Below are 25,243 nucleotides of genomic sequence, written 5' to 3'. Positions count from 1 at the left end.
TGTCAGTGTATCTGAAGCTCAGTTTCTCATTAGGATTACTATAAGCAAGTTTATTCGTGCTGCTTTTGAAAATGGAAGTAGAAAGTCCACGAGCCCATGCAGCCAGAATACTAAAAGCAACATTTTTACAAGCACTGCAGAATAATGACTGTAAAACCCTGAAAGAAATGTTGAGGAAGAAGAAGATAGATGTTGATACCATTTTTGAAGTGGAAGATGAAACCATGATTTTGGCATCTTATAAACAAGGTACAATTCATCAGACTAAAACTTAATTAAAATTAAAAGGTAAATGAGCTGCATTGTGCTATGTAAATCAAGGTCCATTGACTTACACATCTATACTTCAGTTGTAAAATGTCAATTAATGAGAATTTGATATCAAAAATTCAGTTTTAGATAACTATTTCAACATCAGTAACTGCTACAAATACTGTTTTCATAAAATGGTCACGTTTGTTTAAATGTTCTAAAGAAAGTGCAGACCTACTTATCTAATGGCTTCTGATTTTAAACTGATAGAAGCAAATGATTTTGTCTATGAGTGTGTTGTTTGTCACCTCTTTTCAATTTATCATAAAGTTACGTTGATGGTAACTCGACAGAACCAAATTTTACCAAGTTTATTTTTAAGCAGCCATTCTTTTCTCACAATTATCTAGATAACGGTTAACAAAGTTCTTAATGGGTAGACTTGAGTTAGCCAAATAAATCTGTCATTTAAACCTCTTGTGTACTTGAAATAACTACACAGAGGCCGGTATCCCATCACCAAGTCACCCTTTGTTTACATTTGCACAGTACACTGGCTGTGGCCAGCCAATTCAGTCAGTCCCTGCAAAGAGGAAATTCTGAACCCCCTATTTATATCTGTCAACCAGGGCTCTCTGATAGGCTCAGATTACAAGCCCAATCAAGGATCTCATAGTCAATAAGATCTACCTAGTTCCAATTACTACAATAATAAATATCCATTCATAAATTGCTTTTGAAGAAGGATCTAGTAGTTCTTGATTTTGGGCAGAATTTCTTTGGAATACAGTACACATGGGAGCAGTGTGTCATGCTGATGTAAATTATTTCCTGTGTAGTTGCTTCCATCTAAAATATTTGTTACATTCGCAGAGTGTTTCCACTTGCTACTTTGGCTGAAAGGTGCTTTTGGAAACCTGTAGTTGTGAAAGGCACTTTTTTCAGTGCAAACTCTTTTTGGAAAAATGGTCAGAATTTCCTTATGTTAACTGATCAAATGTTGCCTATACACTAAGCTGCCTGAGAGAGTTCTGAAATAGCTGACAAGGATCTAAAGGCCCAAATTCTTGACTGCATACCAAGGGCAGCAAGCTGAAGTCGTACTACCTGTCACGCTGCACTGTCTGTGAAACTGCACAATCCCTGAAAAATGTGTGGACAGAACAGAAAAGTATTATCTCCATATGAATAATAGTTCTTATAGAAATTAGATGAAGCGAAACAAGAGTGGACTAATTTCTTTAGCATTGTCTCAAAAGAAATGTTCTAAGATGCCTGACAGGTGTTATCTGATAGGAATATATAGTTCTCTGTACAAAAGCATATGTAATTCCAAATATTTCTCCATAATTCTTTTCCTGCTGCCCGATCCAACTTTTCATACAACTTAATACCTCTTTGAATAGTTACCATTTATGTCAATGCTATACATGCTCAAGTAGATTATAATCATCTCACATGAGAGTTACAATGTAATTCGGAATGATGAAGGTTTCTACATACTCCAATGATGACCAACAGAGTGGGACATTTATTGTGTCGATGGACAGTTTTATAAAATATGCATTGTCTCAGGAGGCAACAGGCCTGAACTACAGGTGAGTCCTGTAATTTGAAGTCATAATTCACTTCAAAAGTGAAGGTCCTCCTTCAACTTAGAACTTGTACCCATCCTGTACATGCTGTAACATCTCTTCTCCCACACATCCACATATGTACACATATATTTTGGGGAGGTGATGTCCTAATGGTATTATCAGTTGAAATGAAAATCTGCACAAACCTAACTCATTAGAATTAACAGTGAAAGGCCAAATTAAGATATCAATTCAGATTCAAAGTAAACTCCCATGTTCGTCAGCTATAATGAATTAATTTTAGGCAGAAACTTGTCAAATTCATGAAACCATTTTGTGAACAGATGCAGAGAAAATATCTCTATGTGATTTTACAGATGGTGAGCTAGCGAATAGATTTGTTGAATGAATGCTCCCATCCATCCCTATGGAAACATTCCTGAACCATCAAATTATTAGCCAAACTGAAGAAATTTAACATTAAAGATCTACAAGAGAATGGATGTTAGTCGACAATAATCCTTACAGATTCAGACCACTTATGCATTCGAAGTACAAACTCAATTGTTAACATAATCACTGGAATGTCCAAACATAGCGAGATGTGTGGGAAAGGGTGACCTTCTGGATGCCAAGGAAATGCTCCATTTTCAATCAATTTTTGCAAGGCATATGCAGAAAAGCCCATTGACAGAGGCAGTACATGAAGGCGAAGCCTAATACAGTTACAAAGAGTCGTATACTGACCTAACCTAACCTCACACAAGCAGGACCTTAAAACTACAATAAGAACAATCTGATATCCCTCCAGAAGCATCTATCTGAAGCACTTACCAGACTATAATTTGGTGATATGCATTGGGAGACAAAGAATAGTGAACACACTTTTCACATTGTCAATCTAATGGAAAATGTCATTGTCATCTCATCATCTGAAGTGTTTGCAAAAAAAGTTACCTATTCTCAGAAAACTGGTGATTATTTATTATTGGCTCAGATTGACAGTGTAATTGCTGATATGCTACGTCAGAAAATTCCAAAACTTTTGTACCTATAGATATGGGAAGCCCACACAAAACTCACAGCATAAAACCGTTCACCAATTCCACATAACACTCGGTCCTTGTTGAGACAGATGTCTTATAGTTTATTAACAACACTAACTTATTATCTTCTGTAATTTCATGGACTTCACAATAATCTGGTTTCTGTACTTGAAGATTTCACTGAACAATACACATGCTTAACAAACAGACTAAACACCCCAACACCCCAAACTGATGGCATTTCACTGAGTGCCTGTATGCAGACGAGGCAGACATCCTTATACTTGATCATCACATGTCATGATGCCATGTACTTATCTTAAGAAGTAAACAGTATGTCTAGCCTGGAATCAATGCAATACCACAATAACTGATATCCTTTCTTATTTTCCAGGTTACTGGCTGCCAAGTTACAAACTAGGGTCATCCTGGACAACGGGCCTGCACTTAGCAGTGATGTTTGGCAATCTGGAGAGTATGGCAGTGCTACTAGATCATCAGGCTAGTATAAACTATCAACCAAATGGGAAAACACCTTTACATGTTGCCATTGACATGAAAAACAGGGACTGTGTTAGCAAATTGTTACATCATGGAGCTAAAGTAAACTCTTTTTCACTGAGTGGATATGCACCACTACATTTATGCAGAACCAAGGAGTCAATTTCCTGTGCAAAACTGCTGATCTGGAATGGTGAGCTGTGCTAGTTTTTTTTGTTAAAATGTTTCTAAGTTTCTTTGTAACATTAAAATATTAAACAAATATATTTCCAGGAACAACAACATATTGCTTAGTATTTGAATTTTATTGCCTCTTTTGAAATGGATTGTCAATTTCTCTTTACGGCCCTCAAGCATGCCTATTCCTGGTCCTCAGTTATGTGGGTGGCATATGTTATTGGCTAAGGATGGGTTAGCCTGTGGAGGAGTATCCAAACTCTGTTAAGGAGCCTTCCTTGCTTGCCTATCTATGCCCTGTAATTGTAGGAACTTACCGAGCTGGAGTTACATTGTGAAACCTACACTCTCCATTTTCACGTAGAGAAACAAAATTAAGAAATCAGAACATATGCAAATCATGGGTTAGGCTGTGCCTGAAATCTTATGGGATCCTGAGCAATCATCTGGTCGCACTTGTACACTTTTAGAACATAGAACATAGAATACAGAACAGTACAGCACAGTATAGGCCATTCGGCCCATGATGTTGGGCCAAACTTTTATCCTAATTCTAAGGTCTATCTAACCTCCACTCCTACCTTGTACTATAATCCATGTGCCTGTCTAATAGCCACTTAATGAGGCGCCAAATGAGGCCGACTCCACTACCCTCTCCGACAATGCATTTCATGCCCGCACCACTCTCTGAGTAAAAAACCTTCCTCTGACGTCTCCCCTATATCTACCTCCACTCACTTTAAAACTAGGCCCCCTTCGTAATAGCTACCTCCACCCTGGGAAAAAAAAATCTCTGGCTGTCTATCTATACCTCTGATCATTTTGTACACCTCTATCAAGTCACCTCTCATCCTTCATCGTTCGAAAGAGAAAAGCCCTAGCTCTCTCAATCTTTCCTTGTAAGACCGTCCCTCCATTCCAGGCAACATCCTGGTAAATTTCCTCTGTACCTTTTTCAACGCTTCCATATCTTTCCTGTAGTGAGATGACCAGAACTGGACACAATACTCCAGATGTGGCCAAACCAAGCTTTTGTATAGCTGGAACATAACTTCACGGCTCTTAAACTCAATCCCTCTATTAATGAAAGCTAACACACCATACGCCTTCAGGGAACTTTGGACATGAATCCCAAGATCTCTCTGCTCCTCCACCCTACCAAGAATCTTTCCGTTAACCCTGTATTCTGATTTCAAGTTTGTCCTTCCAAAATGAATCAACTCACACTTTGCAGGGTTAAACCCATCTGCCACTTCTCAGGCCAGCTCTCCATCCTATCAATGTCCCTTTGTAATCTAGAACAGCCCTCTGCACTAACCATAACACAATCCCCTTCATATCTTAATGTAGGCACCAGTGTGTTTCCAATTGACTCTCATCATTGCTTATCAAACATCTTGTCCACACCTCAACTTGCCACTTTAATATTTCTGTTGTGGTCAAACCAACATCACTATCAAACTAACCATTGGGAAAACTTAACATGGAAACCAGAGCAGATTCTTGATGGGTTCAAGTCTCCGTTTGCTCCCAAATACCAGGCTGCATCTCTAAGATCCTTGCTTGTTGTCATAGTTCTGACTCTGTTTTATGCTCACTTCCTGCCCCACACCCCTCAGCCCCCCACCCTCCCACCTGAATGCTCCCTGCATCCCTGCCTTACATTGCCTTGCCTTTCCTTTTTCTGTGTTGCTCCCTTCAGCCAGCAATACCAGACTCACATTAGCACTGTCTTGCTATTTGACAGTACCAAGTCAGGAAGCCTGTCATATTTGTCAACAGGCTTCAGTCTAGTCAAGGAGGGATAGCTGTTATTCAGGGGATCCTGGCAGAGTAAGGTAAGGGCAGCCTCCAAATCCAGTTGGATCCTTGTCAATCAGAATCACAATCTTCTCCTCATAATGCGTGAGGTGCCAAATAGCAGTGAGTATACCAACCTGCCTTCAGTCTTTTTGCTCTATTCTGGGCTGATTTACACGTGGAATGAGATTGAGGTAAATACTATTGGGCATGAAAGAGGGTGGCTCAGCTACTACTGTTGGTGCAGGTGGAGAGGTTTCCCAAGTGAGCGCAGAGGGCATGCAGGATTAGTGTTGTTGCAAGTTGAGCTGGGTGAGGAATAGTGGGGAATTTGTTGCATGTAGTTGTATGAGTAATTAAAGCATGAATCTTGATGAGAGTTAGGTGCTGTAGCAGAGATAGAGTGATTGTGAGATATCTGAGAAAAGATAGTGTAATGGAGGCTGGAAGCGGGGAAAAGGATGCTGCCCTTCTTCCTACAGTGCTGGGCATTCCTCCAGATGGCTGAGACTGGGTGCCAACCTTGATATAGGCTGGCATGGTCTAGTGTCACAACTTCCACAGCTGATCCTGTAGGAAGTCAAAGTCCTGCCTGTATACCAACTCATCCAATGGATTTCTAGGACCATGCCCCAAGAGGGGATGGCACAGTAGCTCAGTGGTTAGCACTGCTGCCTCACAGTGTCAGGGACCTGGGTTCAATTTCACCCTCGGGCGACTGTCTGAGTGGAGTTTACACATTCTTCCCGTGTCTGCGTTGGTTTCCTCTAGTCGCTTCGGTTTCTTCCACAGTCCAAAGGTGTGCAGTCTGGGTGGATTGGCCATGCTAAATTGCCCATAGTGTTCAGGGTTGTGTCAATTAGGGGGATGGGTCTGGCTGGGATGCTTTAAGTGTCAGTATGGACTTGTTGGGCCGAATGGCCTGTTTCCACACTGTAGGGGCTTCTATGATCATCCTCTGATCAAGTGAGGTGCTGATGTCCCCCTGTCTGCGGTGTCTGCGGCAACTATCAGGAACCACGCAGGGCAGCTGCAGATGCTCAGTGCTTGTCTGGGTGTACAATGAATTTATAACATGGTGCCAGGAATGCCACTTAATTCCATAATATCCATTAGGTGGTGATTTGTTCCCGGATTGGTGCATGGTGATCGAACATTGAATTCATCATTGAGCAGCAATGACCGTATGGTGCGTGATTTTGTAACATTCAGGGAGGAAACTAACTCAGCCATATGGTGGGAATACATCACCGTACCAAACCTGACATAACATGCACTTAGCCAAAAAAGCCATATGATTCAGTTTTCTATCAGAAGTGAAAACATTAAAGATCTGTCCAGATGCAAAATGTGTGTCAAATAATGAATTCCTTTAATAATTTAAACATTATAAATAAACCAAAATAAATTAATGTAGTAAGTTAAGCGAAGATGGCAGATTGTAAAAGAAATAAATAGAGTATATAAAATGAAAATGAATACACTGAAACAACCAGGATATACTTAACCAATTTTAATTCTTTGGGAAGATGATAATTCTGATGGAATAGAAGACATTGCTCCTGCCTCTGAAATAACCAGCCAGCACAACATTACCAGCAGAAAACACAACTCAAGAAATTTAAACAAGAACAAAGTTGCTGGAAAAGCTCAGCAGGTCTGGCAGCATCTGTGAAGGGAAAAACAGAGTTAACGTTTTGCATCCAGTGACTGGGTTCGGAGGAAGGGTCACTGGACCCGAAATGTTTACTCTGGTTTTTTCCTTCACAGATGCTGCCGGACCTGCTGAGCTTTCACAGCAATTTTGTTTGTATTCCTGATTTACAGCGTCCGCAGTTCTTTCGATTTTTATCAAGAAATTTAAACATGCAAATGTAAGAAATCTAAAACGAAAACAAATACATTGGAAATATGGACCAGATCGGTAGCAACCAAAAGCAGGTGGGACAGGTTAATACTTCATGTTTTTGAAGTTTACCTGAAACATTAAACTGTCACCTTCCAACCTTATAACTGCTGGTTGAAATACTCTGTATTTCCAGGAGTTCCTGTCTTAATTCAAGTTATTACTTGCTAAGACTTGATTTCTTTTTTCTGTTGAATTGGTCAAAGTATTTTCATGAATTACTTTGGAGCTACGTGGCTACATCTCACCCTTCCTTTTTAACAGGTGCCAACCTGAATCTACAGGCTAACAATGATTATCAAGATACCCCACTGCACACAGCTGCACGGTTTGGAGTACCTGAACTTGTGGCCCTTTACATCGAACATGGAGCAGCTGTTGACAGTCTTAACGTCTATATGGAAACACCACTTATTACAGCAATTTATTGGGCTTTAAACATGAAGGAACAACAATACAGCACAAACCATCACCTGATCTGCAGAATGCTTATAGACTATGGAGCTTCCGTGAATGCTCGAGATCGGGATTACAAATCTCCACTTCATAAAGCAGCTTGGAATTGTGACCATCTGCTTCTGCAAATGTTGTTAGAATCAGGCGCCCGGGTTGGGTCAATGGATGTCAATGGCTGTGCCTCTCTACAGTACCTTCTGAAGGTCACAGGGGTACGTCCTGCAGCAGAACCAGAGAAATGCTATCAACTGCTGCTAAACCATGGAGCTGCAAGGGTTTACCCTCCACAGTTTCACAAGGTAAGAATGCAGAATCAGATTTAGACAATAATCCTGTCAATTTATTATTGATAATACTGTTTGCTGAATACTAACTCCAGAAATTAGCATTTGACATATTTGCATGCAGAACAGATAATGTATGCTAATCCTTTGTCTTCCATTTAACAAATTTATTACCAAATCTATTTTAAACAGGCTTGACCTACCTAATTAATTTAAGAACCTTATTCAGTGTCAAGCGGTCACAAATACTCCTGTCAATTCTAAGCTTCAGTTTCTTGCCTTTCTTTTGATTTTTCTTCATGAGCAGAAAGGAAATTGAGAGAAAAGGAGCTGTTAAAGTTTTTAGCATTGGATTTCTACAATAAATACAAAAGAAATCAGTGCTACTAAAATTTGTAAAGTTACCTGGTCAAGATGGAATTAATCCTAGGTTGCCAAAAGAAGTAATAACAGATAAAGTAGATACATTGATCACAATTTTTTAATCCTTATTGGATACAGGATAGTGTAAAAGGTCACCAGGGTTGTGAATGTTATATCATAACTCAAGAAAGGGGAGAAGTAAAGCCCAGAAACTACAGTGAGTCAGCTCAACATCACCAAATCATAGCAAAATATAAATGATAAAGGTAACGTGGAAAGTTGATTGGTGTAATGCAATACAAATATGTATGGATTTTGAAAATATATTAAGCACAGTGCTGCTCTGAAGCTTGTGAATAAGATGAAAGTCCATGGAATTAAGGCGAAGGTGATGTTTTAGATACTAAAATTGGCTGAATGACAGGAAGCAAAGAGTGAGGGTGTTGAATATTTTCAGATTTGAAGGTGGTTCACAGTGCTATTATTAAAAGTCAGGTTTGAGTCCACTGCACTTTTGTTGTTAAACAATCTTCATTCAGGTATTCAGCATTTTTATAAAATTTATAGGTGATACAAAATTTGTCAAAGTAGCAAGTAGTGCTGAGGGTTGTTGTAGGCTTCAGGATAAAATGGTGAAATGTAAAGAAGTATGATAGCTGAAGCTCAAAGCAGAGAAATATGAAGCATCCATTGGGAGGATGTAGTACATTATTAATTGCATAATATGGAAATACATAGCTAATCTGTAAGATATTGGTAATGATTTGTAAAAATCCTTAATAGGGTGAGGGTGGTTACTTGAGTTTATAATTAGAGGATATGCTTCCATGCATATACATCTGTTGACATATGTAAAGTCCACTCACACATCACTTTAGATACTACAAGCCAGGAACAGACCTCACACTGTGATGCTCAACAGTTATCACCAAAGAAATGACCCGTAAGAAAGGAAATTAGCTATCTATTTCCAGGACAGGGGCCTGGAGGCATTGATTGATGGGGTGGTGGAGAGAAGGGCCAGATTTTCTCAAAGAATTGCTGCAACAGGCCATGCCATGATGCACAGCTACCCTGGAGTCAGATTGCAGCATGAGCCAGTGCAGTGAGCCCAGTGCAAAGGGACATCCATTAGTGCAGGAAGGTCAATGACCTTCTTCACTCAACAAGATGGCAAATGCCACCATCCTGTATCTGTAACTTTACAATCACAGGGCCAATTCTTCCACTGAGCACACATCTCACCAAGACTCATGGGCTACAATACATGAGCATCATGTCCACTCAATAGCTTTTACCTACCTCAGCCTCCCAAACTACTAACCCTGCCTGCTTTCTGCACTTTCTTCTCCCTAACATTGACATTGACAGAATGCAGAGCTGGGCTGAGACATGGCAGATGGAGTTCAACCCGTATAAATGAGAAGTGATGCATTTTGGAAGGTCGAGCTTAAATGCTGAATATACGATTAAAGGCAGGATTCTCGGCAGTGTGGAGGAACAGCGGGATCTTGGTGTTCAAGTGCATAGCTCCCTCAAAGTTGCCACCCAGGTGGATAAGGTTGTTAAGCAAGCATATGGTGTTTTGGCTTTCATTAACAGGGGGATCGGGTTTAAGAGCCGCGAGGTTATGCTGCAGCTCTACAAAACCCTGGTGAGACCACACTTGGAATATTGTGTCCAGTTCTGGCCGCCCTATTACAGGAAAGATGTGGAGGCTTTGGAGAGGGTGCAAACGAGGTTTACCAGGAGGCTGCCTGGACTGGAGGTCTTGTCTTACGAGGAGAGGTTGACTGAGCTCGGATTTTTCTCTCTGGAGAGAAGGAGGAAGAGAGGTGACCTGATCGAGGTGTACAAGGTAATGAGAGGCATGGATAGACTCGATAGCCAGAGGCTTTTCCCCAGGGCAGGATTGACTGCCACGAGGCGTCATAGTTTTAAGGTGTTAGGAGGAAGGTATAGAGGAGACGCCAGAGGGAGGTTCTTCACTCAGAGAGTTGTGAGCGCATGGAATACTTTACCATTGGTAGTCGTGGAAGCAGAGTCATTATTGACATTTAAGTGACTGCTGGACATGCACATGGACAGCAGTGAATTGAGGGGAATGTAGGTTAGGTTATTTTTGGACTAGGGATATTCCACGGCACAACATCGTGGGCTGAAGGGCCTGTACTGTGCTGTACTTTTCTATGTTCTATGTTCTAACTGGGGACAGCTCATCAACTCTCCTGCTCATGCATCAACACTAATTGCTTTGTCACTCACTTCCATCAAACTAGATCCCTCCTATGTTTCGTTGTTGGAAAACATGGCCCATAATCACGCTGAAAAATCCTAGATGAGCAGTGGGTACAGTCATCAGACATTTTACACCTTATGAGCAAAGTAAGTCAATCTAACCAGAGAAGAGCAGGAGTGCTCATGCGGCACTGGGGAAATCTCACAGTGCGACCAACTCAGTCAGCTTCATCCTGTGGTGCTTCCTTTCATTACCATCAGTACAAACTCATTCTTAATCACAAGCTTTCCACCATTAACCTCTTCTCATCCCTTAAGCAGGCACTAGTGACATCCAGTGAAGCTCCACACAAAGTCCATATTAAGAAGATGCAAGAATAGGCCATTTGGCTCCTCAAGCCTGCTCTAACTTTTAATAAAATCACAGCCTCAAATTCATTTTCCTGTGAACCTTTCACCCTCTTGCTTAACAAGAAGATATTCAGCTTTGTCTTAAAATTTTGAAGGACTTGCTCTAACTACTTTTGAAGAAGATTTCAAGCATAACCCCCTGTGAGAAAAACATTTCATCTGATCCATTTTGAATGGGTGTCCCCTTACTTTTAAACAGTGACCCACAAAATAAACATCCTCAGTACATCCAATCTATCAAGCACACTTATGATCTTATATATTTCAAGAAAGTTGCTTTTATTCTTCTAAACTGCAGCAGATATAAAATCTACCTGTTCAACCTTTCCTCATAAGGCAACTTACCCATTCCAGGTATTCGTCCAGTAAACTTTCTCTGATCTGCTTTCAATGATTTTACATCTTTCCTTAATAAGTTTTTGAATACTGTACACTCAACAGTGCCTGCCCAATGTAAGTGAAGCATTAGCTCTTACTGTTGGATTCAATTCCCCTTGCAATAAAGTGCGGCATTCTACTGACTTTCTTTATCACTTTCTTACTTAATTAACATACCTGCATATTTACCTTTAATATTTAACGTACTCCGACACCCATATCTTTCTGCATCTCATAGCTCTGCAATCTCACACCATTTAGCTAGTACGTTTCTTTTTAATTTTTCTTCCAAAATGGACAATTTTCTCAAATTATACTCCAGTTGCCAGACCTTTGCCCAATTATCTAACCTATCTATCATTTTAGCAATCTCCTTATGTCTGCTTCACAACTTATTTTCCTGCCTACCCTCGCATCATCAGCAAATTTAGCAACCATACCCTCTGTTCCTTATTCCAACTATTTCTATAAATTGCCAACCTGATAAAGACACGTTAATGCTTATTCTTTGCTTCCTGTTCATCAGCCAGTCTTCTATCCATACCAATATCTTAGCCCATACACCATTAGCTTTTATTTTCTACAATAGCCTTTGATGCAGCACTTTATTAAATGTTGTCTGGACATCTTAGTACAGTGTATAATAACAAAGTGTGAAGCTGGATGAACACAGCAGGCCAAGCAGCATCTTAGGAGCACAAAAGCTGATGTTTCAGACGTAGACCCTTCATCAGAGAGCCTCTCTGATGAAGGGTTTAGGCCCAAAACGTCAGCTTTTGTGCTCCTGAGATGCTGCTTGGCCTGCTGTGTTCATCCAGCTTCACACTTTATTATCTCGGATTCTCCAGCATCTGCAGTTCCCATCATCTCTTAGTACAGTGTGTACTTTGGTTCCACTTTATCCACACCTTGTTACTTCTCCAAAGAACTCAAATACATTGATAAAACATAATTTTCCCTTTACAAAATGATGTTGACTCTACTTGATTGTCTTGAACCTAACCTGTTTCTAATGGTTCTGATGGTAATGAACCTAAACTATTTCTAATTTTCTATTTATGACCAAGGTGAAGTTAATTGGCCTGTACTTTTTCACTTTCTGTATCATTCGCTTTTTGAGTAAAGGAATTATATTTGCTATAATCCAAACCTTCCTCAAATCTAAGCAGCTTTGGAAAATTAAAACCAATGCTCCATCTGCCCAACCGGCCTCTTCTTTTAAGGCCCTGGGATGAAATCCCTAGGATCTGGGAACTTATCAGCCCCCAACTCCAACAGTTTAAGACTTCTTGGGTAATTGTAAATTTCCTGAGTTCCTCCCTCCTTTCCATTACCTGATTAATAGCTGCTTTTAGGATGTCATACATATCCTGTATTATGAAGACTGATCCAATATACCTACTTAATTCAATCTTCCATCTCTTTGTTTCCATTATTAACTCAAAAGATTCACTTTCTATCGGGTAAAATGCTCACTTTGTTAACTTTGTTCTTTCTTAAATATTTGTAGGAAACCTTATGATCTGTTTTAATATTTTTTGCTAGCTTTCTCTCATACTTTCATTTTCTCTGCTTACTAAAATTTTGGTTATTCCTTCTTTTTACTTATGTTCTGATCTTTTACCTATCTTTGGCCAACGCTTTTTCTTTAAATTTGATGCTATTTTTAACATTTCTAGAAAACAATCGATGTTGGATCCATCCTTGGGATTTTTCTTACTCATTAGGATGCATTTATTCTATACATTCTGAAATATCCCCTTAAATTGTTACTACTATATCATTATTGACCAATCCTTTAATCTAATTTAATAATTCACTTCAGCCAACTCTATTTTCATTCTCTCACAATTGGCCTTATAAACTTTTATTTAAAATGGCTTTGGACCCATTTCTTTTTCACTCAAACTGTTGCTGCTACCTAGGGACACTTTCATTAATTAATTCTATTTGTTGCATAATACCAGGCCTAGTCAATTCCAAAACATGCTGCTGTAAGAACTATCCCGATAGCATTCTATGATGTCCTGAACTAGCTATCTTGGCCCATCTGGCTTTTTCAATTCATACATAGAGTAAATCTCCCATGATTATCACAGATTATTATTATGATAATCTCTCATAATTCCATCCTTTAAGCTCCACTCTACCACATCCCTCACCCTGAGGCATGGTGACCCTCAGGTCAAACCACCACTAGCGTGTCTCTCTATTGGGAGAACAGCTCTGTGGTCCTCTGAGACTATGGCAAATATACTTTACTTACTTGCTGTGTGGTTTTTGTTAGATATCCTATACACCAGTCCCACAAGTGACTTCTTGTCCTTCATCATCCTGGTTTTCCTAACTCAGGGCATAATTCTTTATTGTGCTAATACCATTGCTAACTAACAAAGCCATCATTCCACAACTTCTTAGTTTCCCACCCTTCCTAAATGAACCGTAGCTTCAGATTTAGGTCTCAATATATGTCATCCTGAAACCATGTTTCCATAATGGATATCAAATCATACTTATTCGTTTCTATTTGCACTCTAAGTTTGTCTGTTTCGAATGCTATGTGCATTCAAATACTAACACTTTAGATTTAGCCTTTTTTCAACTTCCAGTAGCATCCATTGACTAACTCTTAAATTTTTACTCTCTTTCCGTCTATTAGAAGATATTGACCATTTCCTGCATTAATACCATATTCTTTTGCCTTATGCCTCCTCTTTAATTTTCCATATGGTCCAAAATTTGATCCCTTGCCCCAACTTTTTCATTCAAAACTCTCTCTAATTCCCTAGTGATATAGCTTACAAGAACACTGATCTCAGCACATTCCAGGTGGAGGCCATTCTGTCGGTACAACCAGTTTTCCTGGTACTGGTGCCACTTCCCCACAGATTAGAACCTACTTCTTCCATTGCAGTCCCCGAATGGTATTCATCTCTTTCAGCTGATTTGTCCAATGCCACTTTACATAGCACCCACTCATACCTCACCCAGGGTCACACTCTCTGGCCCCCGAACATTGACCAAATCAGATGACCCAATCCTAATGAAGGCGCGATTGCCTACCAGTTTCTCTGAAAGATTCCCACATCTTTCCCCCTCCCTGATGCAACTCAGTATTGACCAAACGCCCAGGATACAGTGAGGCCCACGTTTTAGATTGATTTGGCAGAACCACCCTAACTGACACTAACACTCCAACTGGAATCCCTTCTCTCCTTGCACTTGAGCTGCAGGACTGACCATGCTCAATCCCTGGAATGCAAGAGCACAAATTTGTAGTCTTGAGTGGGGCCACATGCCTGACTGATTGTAGCCAATGCCCTGCTGGGTAATCGGATGACCTCCTTGTCTGATTGTTGTGCTCACCCTTAACGGACTGAAGTTCCCCTTCACATCACTATGGACTGCTCCCTTTGATGTTCACACATTGCCATTCACTTCAAGCACATGCTGTGTTTTTGCTATGTGAACTGCTGACTCATGCTGATGTTGATATAGCAGAGTGCGAAACAGTGACATGTAACTACTGGCAGATAGATTGACTGCTCAGTACTGCCCAACCTCACAAGCAATCAGCGTCTCCTTCTGCTGTAAAAAATGATGCAAGCCATAGCAGCTGGCAGACGTAACTGAACACTAAACAGCCTGTGGGCTATGAAAGTTACAGAGACTGGAAGCCATAAGTCAGTACTTACGTCAACACACACTAGGAAAACAATGTCAAGTGGAGAGCCTCCAAGTAATTGCTGAAGTGAGAGAAGCTAAGAGCCAAAAACTGCATGAGCCAATGTAGCATAGAAATATCTTCTGCAATGAATGAGATGCATATCTGTTCTTGCCTGCAAAACACGCAAAACAAAGGTGCCCAGGTTCCAAAGCAAAATGTTGAAGGACTGAAGTGGTGCCTAAGCTGGTCTGAGAGCAGGTATGATGATGTGGTGAGGTTGGCTGTTTACTGATATCAACTTGCCGAGATGAAGCAGAGAGGAGAACAGTGGTCAAGGAGCGTGCAGGATCATTGTTCTGAGGAAGAGTATTCACAATGATTGGGTGAAGAAAGTAGCCGCTCTGATTTACATGTTGGGAATTTGCACTGACTAGTTTCTTGGTGGGTGGAAGGAGAATTGGAAATGGCATATAAATAAGGCAAGTTGAAGTTTTAATGAAAATGCAAGTGCATTGAATTAAGTTAGTTACCATACTGTGGCAAGATCCTGAAGTTACCATTTCAGCCTTGTAGGTTAATCAAGAAGCGTTTTCTCCATGTCAAGAGGCTGATTTGTTTTCATTCTCTCTGAATTTTCCCAACTTTGGCGAGCAGGCAAAGCTGTTAGACTGGGCGTGTGACAGGTGATAAGAAAACCACAAGAAAGAAAACTATACTTGACTTTGTTCTCACCTATCTACCTGTTGCAGATCCACTTGTACCTTGTCTTTATTGGTAGGAGTGACCAATGCACAATCCTATGGAGAAGATGTTTCATCTTCACATCTAAGGTACTGACCATCACATTGAATAGCTCTAACACCATATGAATGGGATAGATTTCCAATAGATCTAGCAAAGCTCTCTGAGAATAATGGACAAAATAACTAAATTAGAGACCTGGAATACTAAGATCAGTATTTCTGTGCAATTGCATGCAAACAAAATAGTTTATTCGACCTCCCAGGAATCAGACAACAGTCACACTTAGATAAGGCAGAGACAGAGATGCAGCATGCAGAATAGGGATAGTATTGCCTGAGAGTCACCTTTAGCTAGACTGAACTCTGACACCTGTCGCCAGAATCCATACAGACAGATCAACTAAGGTTTTCATCCACGGAGATGGATCAGTCTATCATTGATAATGGGAACTGCAGATGCTGGAGAATCCAAGATAATGAAATGTGAGGCTGGATGAACACAGCAGGCCCAGCAGCATCTCAGGAGCACAAAAGCTGACGTTTCGGGCCTAGACTCTTCATCAAAGAGGGGGATGGGGTGACCGTTCTGGAATAAATAGGGAGAGAGGGGGTGGCGGACTGAAGATGGAGAGAAAAGAAGATAGGTGGAGAGGAGTGTATAAGTGGGGAGGTAGGGAGGGGATAGGTAAGTCCAGGGAAGACGGACAGGTCAAGGAGGTGGGATGAGGTTAGTAGGTAGGTGATGGAGGTGCGGCTTGGGGTGGGAGGAAGGGATGGGTGAGAGGAAGAACAGGTTAGGGAGGCAGAGACAAGTTGGACTGGTTTTGGGATGCAGTGGGTGGAGGGGAAGAGCTGGGCTGGTTGTGTGGTGCAGTGGGGGGAGGGGATGAACTGGGCTGGACTTGCCCCCACACTTCCTCCCTCAACCCTATCCCAAGCCCCAAGATGACTTTCCACATTAATCAGGGGTTCACCTGCACATCTGCCAATGTGGTATACTGCATCCACTGTACCCGGTGTGGCTTCCTCTACATTGGGGAAAGCAAGCAGAGGCTTGGGGACCGCTTTGTAGAACACCTCCGCTCGGTTTGCAATAAACAACTGCACCTCCCAGTCACAAACCATTTCCACTCCCCCCCCCATTCTTTAGATGACATGTCCATCATGGGCCTCCTGCAGTGCCACAATGATGCCACCCGAAGGTTGCAGGAACAGCAACTCATATTCCGCTTGGGAACCCTGCAGCCCAATGGTATCAATGTGGACTTCACCAGCTTCAAAATCTCCCCTTCCCCCACCGCATCCCAAAACCAGCCCAGTTCGTCCCCTCCCCCCACTGCACCACACAACCAGCCCAGTCCTTCCCTCCACCCACTGCATCCCAAAACCAGTCCAACCTGTCTCTGCCTCCCTAACCTGTTCTTCCTCTCACCCATCCCTTCCTCCCACCCCAAGCCGCACCTCCAACTCCTACCTACTAACCTCATCCCACCTCCTTGACCTGTCCGTCTTCCCTGGACTGACCTATCCCCTCCCTACCTCCCCACCTATACTCTCCTCTCCACCTATCTTCTTTTCTCTCCATCTTCGGTCCGCCTCCCCCTCTCTTCATATTTATTCCAGAACCCTCACCCCATTCCCCCCTCTTTGATGAAGGGTCTAGGCCTGAAACATCAGCTTTTGTGCTCCTGAGATGCTGCTGGGCCTGCTGTGTTCATCCAGCCTCACATTTTATTATCTCAGTCTATCATGCCTGCTTAAACCATTATGGCAGCTAGGGAGATTTCAATTCTGTTGGCATTACAAGCCAAAATTAACATGGAAAAAAGCAGAAGCAGACAAAAGAAAAATATCAGAAGACCTACTTCGGTCAGAGATGTACTGAAGCCTGTGGGTGGCACCTCTGGCTAAGTCACAAACTCTACTGCAGCAGTTTGTGAATGCAGAGGCCTATAGAAAGGCTTATATAGGGAATAATGGAAGGACAGCTCCAATGATAGTGCATGCTTCTGGTGTGCATGCTAAATTGCAGAAGTGTGAAGTCAGTACCTTCCTGTATGCAAATAGACCAATAACCAGTGATAATCTTATGAGATGGAGCTTGAAGGAACTTCTGCAGATTTTGAGTCCATCCTAAAAGTATTTAACGAATATTTCAGCTCAGAAAGCTTTGGAATTGGAATTGAGGTGTGATATAATCAAAAGTGTTAGAGACAAAGGAAATTATTCAAAACATGTCTAACAAATATTTACAGGTTAAGGTAGGTTAGTTGTTGTGGATATGGAACTCTAAAAACTGAACTCATTTGTGACTGGATCATCATAGGTGCCTGTAATGAGTAGTTAGCAGATTTCTTACAATCGAAAAATGATTTGACTTTGGAGCAAACAATTCAGAATGAAACACAAGTTCGGAGTCAGATCATTAACCAAGGAAATAAGGAGGCAATTTATCTGAATCAGTCAGTTGGCAGTGCCATTATCCCAAAAGCCTACAAAACTGATTGAAGAGTAAGAATCAAATTAGGACGTTCATGCTCTTGAGCAAAGCAATGCCACAAGTGCCATTATTGCCCAGCAAGGGGATTTGAGAGTTTCCAATCTGGAAAGCTTGAACATTTTGAATCTTTTTGCAGACTCCAATGTATATCATCGCCACCATAAAACAAAAGGGTCCCAAGAAAGTGAAAATTCCTGAGAAGGTAAAAGAACAAATCCAGAGAGGGATCATAGTGGATTCTAATAAAATGAAGATGTTAAATGAAATTTCACACATAAAGAGATTCGATGACTTTCAGTAATTTCCAGAAATGGCCAACTAGGGAAAACAATTTGTTCCCAATTTGGCTCCAATCACACAAACTATAAGAGATCCTTTGAGAAAAGGTCAATCGTGACCATGGGATTGGGAACATGCCACAGTATTCCAGATGATTGAGGAGAAATTACTTTCTTCAGATGTGTGAGCCCATTAACATCCTGGTTGTACACTGTGCAGTGCATCTTGAATGGGATTAGGCAGGCACAGTACTCATCGAAGTTGAAGGTGATCATAGAAAAAAATCACTTTATTCAGCATCCATAGAACTAACTGAGACAGAACAATTCAAAGCGACCATAGAACAAAAGCCTTAAGCAGTAACTTGGGGATGTGTATATTTCTTTGATTATCTGATGAGATTTGAGTTTCAAAAGAAGATAGATCACAAACCATTAGTTACGCCATTAGATTCCAAGGTGATATTCAAAATGTAGCTCACAATCCTGAGGTTCAGATAAAGGCTGATACAATATGATTCCATGCCAGTCTACATACTAGTGAAAATGCAGCTGTCAGCTAACACACTATCTGGGCTAAATTTATCAAGCTGGCTGAGAGAATTTAGCCCCTGATGAAGAGATGAAATACTTCCATTAATCTTAATAAATTCTCTCGCTCCTTCTGAAAAGAGGTTACAGGAAATTTGAGAAGCTCAGAAGGCAAATACGGAGTGCACATACCTCCAGGGCTGCTGTCTAGACAGTTGGTCCAAATATAGTCCAACTAAAATTCCTTTATGCAAGTATCACAAACAAAGCAGACATTTAACCATAGTTCATGATATTTGAGTTTTCAATCACAGTTCAGCGAGTGCAAAATCTACGAGGGAAGAAATTTCATAGGCTTCATAGAGGGCACTTAGGAATAATCAAGCATAGATGTAGTGTAGTCTTTCCTGCAACATTCCCCCCACAGTGGTCGAACCGCAACTTTCCCCCCACAGTGGTCGAGAACGCCCTTGACCGCGTCTCCCGCATTTCCCGCAACACATCCCTCACACCCCGCCCCGGCCACAACCGCCCAAAGAGGATCTCCCTCGTTCTCACACACCACCCCACCAAGCTCCGGATACAACGCATCATCCTCCGACACTTTCGCCATCTACAATCCGACACCACCACCCAAGACATTTTTCCATCCCCACCCTTGTCTGTTTTCCGGAGAGACCACTCTCTCCGTGACTCCCTTGTTCGCTCCACACTGCCCTCCAACCCCACCACACCCGGCACCTTCCCCTACAACCGCAGGAAGTGCTACACTTGCCCCCACGCCTCCTCCCTCACCCCTATCCCAGGCCCCAAGATGACTTTCCATATTAAGCAGAGGTTCACCTGCACATCTGCCAATGTGGCACACTGTATCCATTGTACCCGGTGTGGCTTCCTCTACATCGGGGAAACCAAGCGGAGGCTTGGGGACTGCTTTGCAGAACACCTCTGCTCGGTTCGCAATGAACAACCGCACCTCTGAGTCGCAAACCATTTCAACTCCCCCTCCCATTCTTTAGATGGCATGTCCATCATGGGCCTCCTGCAGTGCCACAATGATGCCACCCGAAGGTTGCAGGAACAGCAACTCATATTCCACTTGGGAACCCTGCAGCCCAATGGTATCAATGTGGAGTTCACCAGCTTCAAAATCTCCCTGTCCCCCACCGCATCCCAAACCCAGCCCAGTTCGTCCCCTCCCCCCACTGCATCACACAACCAGCCCAGCTTTTCCCCTCCCCCCACTGCATCCCAACACCAGCCCAGCCTGTCTCTGCCTCCCTAATCTGTTCTTCCTCTCACCCATCCCTTCCTCCCACCCCAAGCCACACCTTCATTCCCTACCTACCAACCTCATCCCACCTCCTTGACCTGTCCGTCTTCCCTGGACCCCTCCCTACCTCCCCACCTATACTCTCCTCTCCACCTATCTTCTTTTCTCTCCATCTTCGGTCTGCCTCCCCCTCTCTCCCTATTTATTCCAGAACCCTCACCCCATCCCCCTCTCTGATGAAGGGTCTAGGCCCGAAATGTCAGCTTTTGTGCTCCTGAGATGCTGCTTGGCCTGCTGTGTTCATCCAGCTTCACACTTTATTATCTTGAATTCTCCAGCATCTGCAGTTCCCATTATCTCTGTACTGTAGTCTGTATGGTGTCCAAGCATTTCAAAAAAAAAGAGGAATTCCTTTCCTGCTGTCATACATGAGCAGTAAATAGATAGACACAAATGGAGCTCTCATTATTTTCTAATTTCCTTGACAGGTCTTGGCAAATGTTCACCCTATACTTACTTAATGTTCAAGGGAAAGCACACTTGATAAGAATGGATCACTAATCCAAGTGGATAGACTTTACTAGACTTCACACAACCACAGCTAAGACAGTAACCACAGACTGAAGAACACCTTTGCTACACATGAGTTTCCAGATGAGATTGTTTCAGTCAACAGTCTACAATTCATGAATTTTTTATAATTCAAAAAAGAATCAGGAATTAATCATGTCATAACATTTCCTCTTCATCCATGGGCCATTGGAGAAGCCAAAAGAGCAAAAAAAACTATTTTGTCAGAAACAAAGATTTGAATTTAGTTTAACTGATTGGAAATTTACTGGTACCATTTCTGATGGTTAGAAGACGGAAAGCAGAAATTCCAATACCATGGCAAAATTGTAAAACTAATTATCACATCTCAAGAACACAAAAATGGGACAGGAATTGAGAACAACCACAAAATGAAACAAAATAATTGGTTGAATTCCTGGCATAGAGCGAAATTTATCAGTTTTGGTACCAGACCAAAAAGTTTTGATAAGTGGTAGGAAACCAGTAGGTGCGGTTCTCAGAAAGTATTCAGCCATGATCTTACACTGTTTGAAGCCTAACACAAAGATTCAGAAGAAGTAGAAAAGCATTCATTTTTCTTGAAGCAGCTGGAACAAGTCAATATGACTAATGTATAAAATTTGGGATAATGAGAACAGAATGACTACCATCTACGTGAATAATGATGAAAGTTACAGAAATGATGGAAGAGTATAACCCTCATCCAGCAAATTGTGCAAACAAAATCACGGTGAGCTATTCAAGTTTCACAAAGACAAAAGTTCAAATCTTGTAGGAGCATGAATGCAATGAGCCATGGTGAAATTTGTGCCAAAATCTTGCAAGAAGGCCAGCAAGGTCAACCTTGACATCGGGAGCAACTCACTGTGTCTTTTCTGCATTTGCCAAGTGGCAAGCTGAGTTTCTCATGAGACAGCAACACTTTGCCAATTTAGGGGGACTTAAACTTGTTAAACGCATTATTAGTGGCATAACTCACCTCATTAATATTCAGTTTCCTATCTTACCAAACCTGCCAAGATGCTCGACATTGTGAATTCCTGCTATGGAAACCAGAGCAGGTACTTGCTATCTTCAGCTCATGGCTTGCTCCAAAGGACCTCATTGTCAGACACCAACAGCTTAGGAAGTCTCACTGGGCATCATCCGTATGCACTGCATCTCCATGGGGATTAGCATCTGACATGTACCAAGTCTAAGAATCCTCATAGTATATCACCAATCTGGTTGCAGTCTACTTTAGTGCAGCACCTCGAACTGCCTTACCAAGCATCATTGTCATGTGCAGCAAGGATTCTGTGTGCTTAGAGACACACTTTCATACACTCACAGCATGGAGCAGGCTGCATTTCTGGCCTATTAATTTGCTGGCATAACGCTCAGTCACACTGAGTCTTCCTGGATGTTCCCACCATCCCTACCTTGTGTTGCACTGCCTTGCCTTGCATTGCCCTGTCTTGCCTTTTTAAGTTTTGCCTCCTCAGCCTGAGACACCAGGCTCATAACATTGGTTGCCACACCATTTAGTGAAGACCCAAAATCAAGAAGCTTGACATATTTGTAAGCAGGTCTCAGTCAAGTCAAGGAGGTAGCCTTCACAGTCGGGGTCCCAGCACAGCAAGTCAAGGGCAGCTTTCAATAGCAGTACAGAGGCTTGTGGGTGAACAATCAGCCTGTGGGATGGTGAGAGTCTAGATGTTCTCCACATTAACAGTAAAGACCTGAATGTCATCTTGACTCTTTTTGGTTTATTTTAGGGCTGTTTCCTTCTAAAATGAGAGACAGTCAGATACTAAGGCAGATGAAAGTGGGTGGCATAGCTATTCACTTTGGTGCAGATGGGGAAGGTGTCCTGAGCAAGTGAGCAGACAGTGCAGAGGCTATGCAGGCCTGGTGGTGTAGGGGGTTGTGGTGAGTGAGGGCAGATGTTGCAGGCAATATCAAGAATGTTAGAATCTGAGGCTTGGTAGGACATGAGAACAATAGCAGTGATAGAGTCAGTATGAGGTAGAAGAGAGAAAATTGTAGCACTTATGCTGGCAAGGTGGAGAAAGGCTTTGAAATTTTTGTTACATTGCAGTGCATTCCTTCAGATGGCTGAGACTGCACTGAACTGGGAGACAAGTACAGTTCAGGCTGGCATAATCTTGTGTCATGGCCTCTTTTGCTGGTCCTGGAGAAAGAGGACATCCCACTTTGAAACCACACTGTTCACCAGAAATTCAAGGATCCTGCCCATTAACTGGGGCAACAAATTTCCCTTATGCACCACATCGGGGGCAAATGTCAGGGATTGTGCAGGGTAGCTGACATTGTTTGCCCAGGTGCAAAACATCCTTTTAAAGATGGGGCAGTACCAGAGATGGCAGTCAATTCTCAGGTATTCAGGCAGTAGCGAGTTGTCCTCAGATGGTGTGTGGTAAGATAGGGCTAGAATCATGTGAGAGGGACCATAGGGGCAGGACAGGTAGTTAATGAAGAAAAACGAAAACTGAAATTGCTGCCGAAACTTAGCAGGTCTGGCAGCATCTAGGGAAGAAAATATAGTTAACATTTCCAGTCCAGTGACTTCATCAGAATTCTGAGCAGCTCAAAATAAAATGCCAGCAATTTCTGTCTTTATTTCAGATCTCCAACATTTGCAGCTCTTTGTTTTATTGCAGTTAATGAAGTGAGTTTGGAAAAATACAGTGAGAAAACTTGTTAGGCTTCACAGTGAAATCCCTCCAGAAAACCTAATACCACTGTCACTTAGTCAAAAAAAAATCAGTGTCAGCTCAAAATCTCTGATGTTTGAAATTTGAGTGCAGGGAGATGGTGAGAATGTAAATAGTTTCAAGAAATTGATGAAATGATAAGTTGAGAGAGTAGGATGTGGGCTGGAGATGGGGTTGTGAGATAATGAGAATGCATATGCAGATAATATAGTGATCTATTGATGAATAACACTGATATCAAAACACTGAAAAGAGTGTAATGAATATCTGCATTAGAGAGAGATGATGCAAACATCAGTTTTCTGTGCAATAGTATGTTAATAAGGGAATTTATTGGAGCTGCTGAGAATGAAAGACATTACTCTTCTTTAGATAAGTTGGAGACAGAAAAGTTCTGTTGCCAAATTGTGGAAACAGTACAATCTACAAAAGCAGCCTGTATGGTGTGGTATCAAGCCCTGATGCTAAATCTTCATGTTAGCCAAATTAGCTAAGAGTTGTATCCAGCGAAGTAAATCAATCCATGGTGTCAACCCAAACAATTTTGTAAATACTTCAAAGAGAAATTGAGAAGCATTCCAAAAATGCATTTTGAAATAGAACAGGTTTTGCAACATAGCTTTTGCCTTGCACTAACAAACAGTTAAACATCCATCATCATCAGTATTGAACACAGATGTGTATTGACGCTTCATTACCCCACTTTAGCATGGTTTAAAGATTAAAGGGATAAATTGCAAAAGTCATGCGTACATGTGTACAGTTCACCCCATGGGAGTGCACAAAGGGTAATTTAGGTGTCCACCTAATGACATTCTGTCAATTATTTTTAATTGACAGAAAAGAAGGCAGAGTACTCAACAAAATCCTTGATATTTTCTGGTGCTTAGCAATAATTCATACTGGGAGTAAGAATTGATAAAAGTTACTATTGGTGGAGTAAATTATGCCCTATTAATCACGATACATAATTAACTGCTGTGGTCCAAACTTCACATTTACATCCACCCAAATTTTCCTGGGCCTTTAATCCTGTTAAAGTATTAAGATTGGGATTGTGTTTTCCAATTTAAATAAAAATGGAATGTGCCTGTTTTGCCATATTGTGAGTTCCTGCCATTTGTAGTTTGAGGTATGGGATGGATGGGGAAAAGCACTGATCTTCCACTTACCACAGCACCAGCACCATGTCGGAAAATTATGCTTGCAGACAGCTAGTGAGAGTTGGTTGAATGTTCCAGAAGCTCAGAAGAAGAAACAAATTGAGCTTATATTAATTCTCTTCAAGACAAGGCAATCAGTCATGATTGTATACCAGTTGTCGCTTCATGAAGCAAGCAGCCTGTCCATGGAAGGTGAGAATCAATGAGGACTTTTGGATCTGTTGCCTGACTGTTAATCACTGATGTGGATAACAGTGTTGGGAGTGAGTGGAACCCAAGTATATCTTATTTACGATCTAATTTGTGGACTCTGTCCTAGAATTCTGACAGGACTACACCAGAGGGTTGATGGAGATTTGAGTTCCGTATCTTCAAATTATGAGATCAATAAATTACCCCTTGGAAAACT

The 25,243-nt window shown here is 41.6% G+C and overlaps 1 protein-coding gene across 2 annotated transcripts in view; it reads left to right on the top strand.

Annotated features, from left to right (window-relative positions):
* The window catches only part of asb4 (ankyrin repeat and SOCS box containing 4), a 37,420-nt gene continuing 12,177 nt past the window's right edge, over positions 1–25,243 (top strand). Inside the window, exons 1-4 of one of the 2 annotated variants that reach the window (XM_048562543.2) lie at positions 1–249; positions 3,270–3,569; positions 7,524–8,014; positions 15,806–15,886. In XM_048562543.2, the coding sequence (XP_048418500.1) occupies positions 72–249; positions 3,270–3,569; positions 7,524–8,014; positions 15,806–15,886 (1,050 nt within the window). In that variant the 5' untranslated portion in view covers positions 1–71. The remainder of the gene's footprint in view (positions 250–3,269; positions 3,570–7,523; positions 8,015–15,805; positions 15,887–25,243) is intronic. The other variant, XM_048562550.2, reaches the window with a different exon arrangement.

The sequence above is a fragment of the Stegostoma tigrinum genome, chromosome 2, assembly GCF_030684315.1.
Source record: "Stegostoma tigrinum isolate sSteTig4 chromosome 2, sSteTig4.hap1, whole genome shotgun sequence".
NCBI classification, from domain to species: Eukaryota; Metazoa; Chordata; class Chondrichthyes; order Orectolobiformes; family Stegostomatidae; genus Stegostoma; species Stegostoma tigrinum.
This window is presented reverse-complemented; position numbering and strand designations above follow the sequence as displayed.